Below are 10,855 nucleotides of genomic sequence, written 5' to 3'. Positions count from 1 at the left end.
TTCATAGTTAATTATAATCATATATTCTAGATTTCAAGTTGAATTTTATTAAAAGAAAACAATTTTTATTTTGTCATAAAATGACGTGACATATAGTGCAACTTATAAATGTATAGCCTTTACATTCTAGACCATCTTATCTCTGTCTTTTATCTTAACATTCGGGTCAATGATTTATTTTATCATATTTATCGGCAATACTTAATATTCTTATTGTCCTTTTTATATTTTTTCTACATATTTGGAACTCATCGAAGAAGTTTCGTCCTTTCTCTAGTAAAGGTATTATCTTATCATTTTTAGGACAAAATTTTATTCATTTTGGTTTTGATGGTTTTTTGAACTAAAATATACAGAATTGTATTAGAGGTATACAAGTATGACATGTGACTTGACGTTTGAGTATTAATTTTATTAACATGTGGCATACAATAATAATCGGTAAATTATCTTGAGGAGTGGAGTAACTGGAATTAGTATACATAAAAGGAAGAGCTACATTTACATCAATTGCTGGTAAATTATCATCTGGCAATGGATAATTTATGTCCTTAAGTATTTTCATATTATAATCTAATACGTCTAAATAGGCAATTTCATGTTCATCTTCAGATTCAGAAGGGATTTCTAATAATAATACATTTTTTGTGTCACGATCCTGTAGTTTGTTTTCTGTCTTTTTTTTTGTAACTAATTTTTACATTCAGTAATAGTGAAAATTAAAAAACTACTGTACAATTTGTAAAAATACTTATTGAATCTAAAGACTATTGGTTGTAAAAGATTAGTATCGACAAACAGATGATGCAATGAGTTGTAGGAGTTAAAAATAAATTTGAACAGATGAAGAGAAATAAGAAAATATAACAATATGTGATAGTTTTATATAAAAAAAATAGTTCCCGATAAACGCATTAATCAAATCAATAATTTTTTTTTAATAAATCAAATAAATGTGCTTGTGGTAATATGTATCATATTTGTTACACGACGTTATTTCAATAGTAATCAATACTAAAATAATGAAATTCACCTAAACGATATTATTTCAACTTTTATATAAGATAACAAACCAAAAAAAATTTCTTGCGATACAGACAGTATTTTATCAGTTTTATGACGTTTCATTCGTGTGAGATTCCCGCCCAAATGTACAAACATATGATCTTATTTGCTTTTCTAAATTAATTGACTTTCATGCTATCTATTGGTAAAAATTATGTTGTAATAGCGAAAACAATAAATACTACCCTATTTAAATATATTTTTTTTTCAGTTATTAAGTTGATTAACAACAATCTGTCAATTATGATGATTGAATTGGTGTATCATGAGGAAATTTGAAGTATAGTGTTTTCCCATTGCCTTTTATACTAATCATATGAACTATTTTTGTTGTTATCACTAAAAAAGTCTTACGACTTTTTGTCAGTTATCATAATTTATTTTCAAATTAAATACTCAATTACCTCATTAGTACATCTTTTATTGAAATATTTAATAATTTAATAATAGTATTTCTTGGAAATAGTAAAATACTTAATATTTGTTAGTTATACTATAGTATATTAGCCAATAACCCCGTCGATATGTTATTTAATGTTTCAATGTAATTAAAAATAGTAAATAAGGAAACGGGTTTCTATTACTCTCATTATTTGTTACAATTGACTTGATTCTTTACTTACTAAACAGTTTGTATAACGCAGTCATCAGAATTTAATGAATCAACAAATTTTTCTATAAAATAAAAATAATATCTATCTTTTTTTTTATGTTTCTTTTAGACTACGTTTTTTCAATTTATCAATCATGATGTATTATTTATGTTAATTCTTTATGCCTTATAAAGATATCAACAACGTTATTTGTTCAAATGTCAATATACATAATTAATTAGATTATTTATTAAATAATGATATAAAAAAGAAAATTATGGTCCTTAACAACTTTTTGATCAATATTTCAGAAATTATGAATATTTTTGTTTGGTTAAGAGGAGTATTACAGCAGAGAAGTAATGAGTAATGATAAAAATAAAAAGCCAAACTTCACCTCTTGTCAACATTTAAAAATGTTTATAACTTCCAAAATATTAAAGTTATACATCTATTGTATAAACTAGTTAAATATATAATTAAAATTTGTCATTAAAAAAAATAAAATTCGTACCCTTATAAGAAATATACCTAAAATATATAAAACAGTTTAAAAATTGAGAAATTATTATTATTTTAGGAGAAATTTATTGGTTAACGATACATCAATCACTCTGTATATATACAGTATAACATATGAAAATATTTAATTAAAACTATCAAATGGAAAATAAATTAACTATTCGAATAGATTACATAACTATCGAATAGTTCGATATTTTCCATCATTAGTTTTTTCAATCGACTCATGAACATTTTCGCATGACATTAGTTTTATTACACTTTAGAGAATATTCTAAATGCACGCTTAAATCTTTATACTTGAAAAACTCGAGCGTATTTCGTACTAAACATTGCAAAAAAATTATGTAGGTATATTACCGAAATTAAATTTAATAATAAAATATTTTAGATATTTTTGAAAATAAGATTCTATTCCGTCTAAAAAGGGAATCAACAAGACACTTAAGAGATAGACCAACCTATGCTATAAATATACTTGAATAAAATATGTTATAGTATTTCGTAAGTATAGCCAATTGATTACACTTAAAAAATACGTAATTATACAATGAAAATTTGGTTGATAAGCAAAAAATGTTGTACAATTATTATCATTATGTTGGCGAAAACATCTTAGGGGCTCCCACGAAAAGATTAAATTTTATCTTTCTAAAATGTATGACGTGCATAACTTTAAATTTTACATTTCGAAACAACACACACTTTGTGTTACGTTACATATACGTTACACAACTTTAAAAACTATAAAATATGACGTTTTTAATTTTTCTTAGCAAAATTGAAATATTATTAAATAACATATATGTACAGTTCATCTTTTAAACGTTATAAAAATTTAAGTACACAATCAAAAGATAAATCAAATAATAATTTTCAACTCGCACTACAAAACCCAACATTTTCTTTTACACTACATTATAATATTATAGTAGCGTTCATAGGATTTTTCAAAAGGCTTGCTATTATCAAAATAATAANACATAGGATTTTTCAAAAGGTTTGATATTATCAAAATAATAATTTTTTGTCACTAATGAAGTGAGTTTTAACCGTTAGCCTTTATTGATACGCCATTTCTTTTATGAACTTGATGAAATATAATTAACACATAATATGATTATAAACAGGGCTGTTTTTATGGAGTTGCAAAAATATAATTTTGTTGATCTTCAAATTTTAATGTGTTCAATGATAAATTTTTGCTAACTATTTCTTGATTATGTACGCAAAATATTATATAATTACTAAATAATTCGTTGTGTTTTATTGATCAGTCAATTCAAAAAAAGTTTTTATTGACTGAGAACCACTAAATGAAGATAAGCATATTGACTCTGATTAAATATACGAAAGCTTGTTGACTGGATATCAAAAAGCTATCTCGTTTTTCATAGAGAGCTATTTATAGTCATGTCTTTCCTATTATTACTGTTATATATTATAAAATTATTTAATTATTTAGGGCCAGTGCATAATCATTCTCTGTTATCAGCTATCATATTTTTATTTTTCTTGTGTGTTTATGTTAGACTTCAATAATATTTTTATTTTACGATTTATATAATTTGTCATGGATAAGTTTTTAATAAAAGTCTCTAGACTGAAATAAGTAGATACTTTAAATAGAATGATTTTCCTTCTATGCTTGAAAATCATAGAAGTTATTTATTGTTTGTATTGAGCCAAGTACAGAAATTCAGAAATATTTAATATTGTGAAAGACAATTTTAAGTTTTTCTATCTAACCAGGATAATAAATTGTATTTCTTAATTTTTTTCAAAATTTCAAAATAGCGATTTTAGCCTTTACAAAAAATGTTGTTGGATTGGATAACAACTTAAGGATTATTACTTATTGAGTTACAAGCATTTTAGTATATAGAGTGGGTATGTAGGGTGGATGGGTACAGCTTGTGTATGTGCACTTCGTCCGCTCTGAAATGAAAAATGCCTGTAGCAAGTAGTAAATTAATTTGAAAGTGAATTTTTTGCGCTTATTTTTATAAGTAAAAAAAAGGCCTTGCTAACTGTAACCTATTTGATATATTTTTAGATAAAATATATCTTAACCAAAAAAAAATGTGTTCATATTTTATTTGGCGACCCATTACCCCTTCCCCTTTAGCATCATGACCCTAGTAATAGAAACTAAAATTTGGTTATAAAGGAGTCAGAAACGATGATAGCCTTGCAGAAAAATTAAAAAAATTATAGGACCCCCAAAAATTACACTCCTGAATACAGCCATAATCGTGATTTGGGTGCTATAGTATGTTTGTAACAAACGAGTAAAAAAATGTCAATGTAACTTTGTATAAGTAAGAGCAATGACTACCGCCCAAAAATATCATAATGAATAGCTTAATTTTTTACTAAAATCTTAAGCTATATGTCAGCCCTTCTCAAAAAAACATGCTTGAAGTATTTAAACTAATAATTTAATATTCATAAGTGGCAATTAGACAAAATTGAATTTTTTAAATCATTGAACTATTTGTTTTCAAAGAAAAAATTTAGTATGGTTAATTATATGTTAAGTTAGCAAGTTATGATTGATGAATTATTATAATTCACAAGGGTTTAGGATAAATAGTAACTAAATAAAGTATTCATTATAAAAATTTAAGGAATATGATAAAATTAGTACAATAAAAGTAATTTAAATTTAGTTATTGGACCAACATTTAAACTTATAAATATTGTTTCAAAGAATTAAATATTTTTTATAACAAATTGACCTTAAAAAAATGTTTGTTGACATTACTGCGCAAAACAACAAATACGTCATAGATCTTTACACTCGAGGTATCGCTATTAATAGTAGCTATTAAAAAATACTACTTTTGTTGATCATGAATTAAAAACACAAATGAAGTTTGTTTCAATTGTTTTCACAATTTTATAAAATAAATGATAAAAAGGGATAAATTTTATTTTCTCTAAGTATCTAATGTAAGGGCCTTTAGAATATAATTTTCAGCTGGCCCTTTACAAAACAAGTGTTTTCTATGAAATTTTTCACTGTGTGAAAATGCTAATATGATAAAAAAAATCATAGTGAAAATTGCAGTGACTGCTAATTTTATCAGAAATCAAGAATACCAGTAATCATGACATGGTACCGTATATTTTGCGATACGTTTAATAGATGGTCATCTTGCCTCTTTCATTAGCCGCTTCAATAAATGACGAGCGCAGTCCGATTTGAGTACATTTGCCACTTGTTAAGGTGCAAATTATATCTACTAGAGGGCGGTCGACCACCGAGCTACGGTGGTGAACTCTTTCTCTTGTTTCTGACGTTTTATGTGTGCTTAAGCAGTCCGCCGTTTTAATTCTAATATCGAAAGGTATTTATTATTAAATATCATTTTAATCTGGATAGTACTGGTTATAATTCAAGTTTAATTTAATTTTTTTTCTTCGCTGTTGCATAATCTTATATCAACGCATCATAAACATTAGGAGTATTCCGTGTTAATTGATAAAATTTATCAAAAACAGAATTTCTCAATGCACTACTGTTTTATAAACGAATAACAGAAACATTTAATGTTATTTTATGAAACACTGTAAATAGTAACAGTGACTGCTATTTCTTAACACTACTATTCTACAACAGTATTTAAGAATTTTTTGTGGAGAAAGGTTTCTGGATTATTTTCAGAATGCAGAACATTGTAGGATAAAGTATATATTTATTGGAGAACTTATAATAATAGTATAATCAGGTTATCTAATTTATATTTTTGCAAAAATTTTAATTATTCTTTAACTGTGAAAGATACTATATTTAATTTAAAAAGGGTTCCAATAATTGACCAATTGAAATAACATGTTCTTTTTAGTTTAATTGCACCTATGTTACCATCTATATACTTCCAATTTTTCAGGAGTACGTAAAAAGTTGAAATACTCAATAAAAGTCTTCTTCTTCTTACTCGCCATAATTCCAACTACTTGGGGTCGGTCATCCTTATCCTAAATTTCCACTTGTATTTCAAATAATAATTTGAAATAAGTAAAAAAACTCCTCAAATAGATTCTCGTGAAATCATTCGAATATTAATATTTTTGATTTCTTAAGTTAGTGAAAAAATTTTAACCTAGATAACAGAATAAATATAGATTCATTATTATTCATCTTATTTCCTAAAAACTTCTTAAAAATAAGTCTTAAGAGTAATGGATGTAAAATAATGTTTTAAGATTTTATTACAGATATTAGATAAACAGTGGTCAACATTGTATTATAAATCAATTAAATGAAAACATGTACAGCAATATACAGGTCTATTAATAAATTTTCACTAATTGACATTACATTTTTTACTAAAATATACGAATTGATAAAAATCGATCCAACTGTACATTTGCCTATAATAATAAATGTATTTTAGTAAGTATTCAGATTTTAGAATTATTTTTTAAAGTAAATATTAATGGCGCCTTAATATTTACTTTCCTTAACATACCAATTTAGTGGTTCGAGGATTATTTTTAATGATCACTTGTACAAACTTGGGCTTATTAACTGAGTACAGTATTAAAACAATCTCTAATTGAATGAGAAACTGATCCTTATTTATACATAATAATACCTTTAAAATATTATAATTAAGATTAATGCTCCAATAATTCTATGAACAATTTTTCAAATTATTTCAAACGAATAAAAAATTTAATATTTTTTGATTGTAAAATTTTCTTTAAACATTATTAAGTAATAAAGTTTAGATAAGACAAGTAGTGAAATTCAGTAAACCAATTATGAATCGATAATGCCTAACAAAATACACTTATCACATTTTAAGGAAGTTTTACAAAAATGTTTTCACCAGAAAAAATTTTAATAAAATATCTTGTATAACATATATATATTAATAAAAAAAACTGATAAAATTAAATGTTTATCATTTTATTTATAACACTAATGTGTACACTTATACTTAAAAAAATAAAAAATAACTAAAATTTAAGAAAAAAAAAAATGAGTATGGAGCTTACTTAGTTGTTACAATTTGGGTTAACAAATTATGTATGTAAATAAAAACTGTTTTAAAAACTACTTTGTAAATATTTAACAAAGAATATAAAATTTACTGTTTCAAACATGTTTTAGTATATCCTTATTACCCTTTTGAATGTTAAATTATAAAGAAATAATTAGTTTTAATTTTTAATTATATTTAACAGTGTATACATAAAAACCCATTAAACATAAGTAAATATAAAATACTATAGTACAAAACTACCCAAGAATGTACAAAATGAAATGAAAAAGAAAAAAAAAAGGTTATACAATACATTTAGCAACATATTAATTAATTTTTTTTTTAAACATCAAATGAATAAAATTGGTACTCAATAATAGTGAAAAAGTTTATATAATAAATGAGTCAAATAGAGTTAAATAAAATTGATAAAACTAATACAACTCAGTTAGAAGAAGGTTATATTTTAATTTTAGTAAAACTAATAAATTTCACTGTTCTCTACTTCATCTTCTGCGTCACTTTCTTCTTCTTCATCATCTTCAGATGAACTTGAAGAACCTGATACACTAGACATGTCATCAGACTTTTCTTTAGAATCATTAATCAATTCAGGTTTCCTAAGTTTAAGGTAAAGCTTTAAATCATCTGCAGAAAGTGAACCCAAAAATTCTTTCAAATTTTTCATGTATTCCTTTTTAAGACCCTTTAATTCATTTTCAAAAACTAACTTTTTACGATCAGATAATGCAGTCCATTCAGCTATTGCTTGGGTTTCAAATGATTTTTTTGGTTTATACTTAGGATTATTTTTTAAGTGATTTTTGAATAAATCAAGTGGTTTTTTAAAAGGAATAGCTTGTGGTTCACCATCAAAAACTTTAGTTTTCGAATTATATTTGGATACAGTTTTTGGTGCAGTTTTTTTTGGTTTTTCAGGTATACCTTCTCTAGCATTTATACGTGGAACAATTTTTGGTTCAACTTTCTTAGGTTTGACTTTAGCTTTATTCATTTCAAGCTGTCGTTCTTCTTCTGGTAGTGTTTTTAAGTAAGCATCAAATTCTGTCCGATAACGATCAGTAAGAATTTTTAATTTATCAGTGTAAATTTGTTTTTCTTCTTCTGAAAATTCTTTCCATTTTTTAGCAACAGTTGCCATTTTTTCTTTAGGTGGAATTCCAGCTAAAGAATCACTTTGTAACATCTCTTTGGAAAAAAGACCATAATTGTTAACAGGTGGTTTTTTTGGTATTCCTGACAGAGAATCTAAAATTTTTCTATCTCCTTTAGTAAGTGCGCTTTTAGTAGGCATAGTAAAGGCAGGATCATCTTTATGGTCTTCCTTAAGATGGCCTAAATATACATCTTCACGGTCTTTTGCTAATTTAATCCACTTTGATTTTTTTTTTTCAGACATATTTTCCCATTTTTCTTTATAATGATTAAGAACTTCTGATTTTTCAAATGGAGCTTCTAAATTTTCATATTTTGCTTCTAAGTATACTTGAAAAGGAGTTTTTGGTTTAGTTGATTCTACTTTAGATTTTAAACCACTGTTTGATTTAGCCATTAGTACTTGATAATCAGTCTTTAATTTATTAGCTCTGTCAACAAATGTTTGCTTCTTTTCTGGCGATAAGCACTTATACTTATCTGCAATTATTTGTGTCAGCTGAGGTAATTTCATGTCTGGATTTTTTTTTTTATACTTATGAAAATAATCAGTATAAAACAACATATAAGCACTTTTGGGTTTCTGTATACGATTTTGCTTTGATTGATTAGTATCAATACCTTTAGTGGCTAACAGATTTTTTGCATCTTTTACAAGATCACCCAAAGTTTTAAATGTTTTTAATTGATCTTGGATAGCCATCCATGTTGTTTGACATTCATCTTTATCATATTTACCAAACTTAACCTTTTCCCAATCAATTTTAGATAATCTTGTACGAAATGTACTACCATCATTTTTTGGGAGCAATATTTCAATTTGAGATAGTAATTTTTGAATGTCATCACATGGCCACCGAATATTAGTTGGAATATCTTTATTAATTTCTTCATCAACAACTCCATTATCATGTTCAGACTGTTGATCATCTGACGAATCTTCTTCTGATGAGTCATTTTTAATATTCTTTTTTTTTTTATCTGAACTTTGTAGAACATCTATTGATTTTCTTTTACGTTCTAAACCCATTTTAATCTGAAAAAATAAAAGTTAAAATAAACTTAATTTTTTAAAAATTAAGGAAGAATGGTCCATTCTTATATATTGCAATTTCATTCTTACAATTAATACAAAAAATTAACTTTTAGACAATTTTGAATCTGCAAAAAAGTTTTTATTAATTTCAATTTTTAAAAATATATTGTGCTGAATTAAATGCTAGCCAAACCTGTAATAATTAGTAATGCCATAAATGAAATTTCAATTGAAGCAAAATAAATTGTATGTATTTCTTTTTATATTAACACTTTTGTTGATTGAACAATAAATTTAAAAAATGGCAACTTTTACCATCTATTAATCGTAAATGTATACATTTGTGTTTTCAAAAACATTTTTTTTTAAATGTAATGTCACATTTAACATTAAAAAAAGGAAAGAAATAAATATGTCAATAAGGTTATTAAATAACACTGACATACAGTAAAATACAATGTTTTACAAAAATTATATATACATATAAAATATGTCAAGTTATTAAAAAACTTATGAAACTATTATAAAAATAATAATTACTTATTAAATGACTTAACGGAAAAAAAAAATTTAATAAGAGTAAAAATAAATTTCATCTAGAAAATAATTAGAAATCATATTCTCAATAGNATTTGATAAGAGTAAAAATAAATTTCAACTAGAAGATAATTAGAAATTATATTCTCAATAGTTTTCATATAACATTTTTTAAGAGTTATATCCACAAAACTTTATGATGTAACTATCATAACATAATATCAGCTACTAAAGTAAGAATTACAAACATGGATTATTAAAACTTCCCTAAATTAAAAAACTATATTTTTAGTCTAGATTACCTTACAAGATGATATGGTTGAAAGAGGTATGGATTACACAAAAATATGATTGTTAAAATTTAAAATCCTTTTATAATAAAGTTTTATCATATATATATATATTGGGTAAGTTATTGAAAAACACTTGTTTTTAGATATATTACAATATTTTAAGTATTATAATGATAATCGATCAAGTTAATATCTTACGAATAAAAAAAACTTATTTGTATTTAAAAGTCACAGATATTGTTCATACAATATACAATTGTATTCAAAATTCATCTGATCGACAAATATTTGATGGTATAAACGTGTCCAACATGAGAATTCCGTTAGAAAAAAACGTTATGACCTAAACCGCGTAAATCGAATTCTTGCAAAGTGTTATAAGATTTGTTTGTTGATAAACCATTTTTAAGTATTATTTTGTTTATAGCACAAATTCATGGAAGAAACGTACATAATTACTATCACATTCACAGTATCTGATACAATTAATGATACACTTTTTATATTTTTACTATGGTGACACTGTTTTATCAACTAAAAAAATTGAATAAATGTTTGATAAAAACTTTTTTTATGAATGGATTTCCGCAAAAAAAATCAATTAATCTTATAAATGTTTATAGCTCTATGAAAAAT

The 10,855-nt window shown here is 24.7% G+C and overlaps 1 protein-coding gene across 2 annotated transcripts; it reads right to left on the bottom strand.

Moving 5' to 3' along the window:
- Positions 1-7,183: 7,183 nt before the first annotated feature.
- LOC126906346 (nucleolar transcription factor 1-A-like) lies at positions 7,184-10,605 on the bottom strand. Of its 2 annotated transcripts, none has more exons than XM_050686913.1 (2): positions 10,229-10,605; positions 7,184-9,389 (listed from the first exon to the last, which is right to left on the bottom strand). In XM_050686913.1, the coding sequence occupies exon 2, from the start codon at positions 9,381-9,383 to the stop codon at positions 7,659-7,661; it is 1,725 nt and encodes a 574-aa protein (XP_050542870.1). In that variant the 5' UTR covers positions 9,384-9,389; positions 10,229-10,605; the 3' UTR covers positions 7,184-7,658. The 2 variants fall into 2 exon arrangements, with proteins under 2 accessions (XP_050542870.1, XP_050542871.1); XM_050686914.1 differs by having other exon boundaries at positions 10,418-10,605.
- Positions 10,606-10,855: the final 250 nt, after the last annotated feature.

Source organism: Daktulosphaira vitifoliae, unplaced genomic scaffold, assembly GCF_025091365.1.
Source record: "Daktulosphaira vitifoliae isolate Bord-2020 unplaced genomic scaffold, ASM2509136v1 Scaffold_4, whole genome shotgun sequence".
In the NCBI taxonomy this organism is placed as follows: Eukaryota; Metazoa; Arthropoda; class Insecta; order Hemiptera; family Phylloxeridae; genus Daktulosphaira; species Daktulosphaira vitifoliae.
The sequence above is the reverse complement of the archived record's forward strand: the minus strand, read 5'-3'. Positions and strand labels throughout refer to the sequence as shown.

Bases quoted from the DNA above. Each gene is read 5' to 3' on its own strand.
- LOC126906346 (XM_050686913.1), bottom strand. From the start codon at position 9,383: ATGGGTTTAGAACGTAAAAGAAAATCAATAGATGTTCTACAAAGTTCA.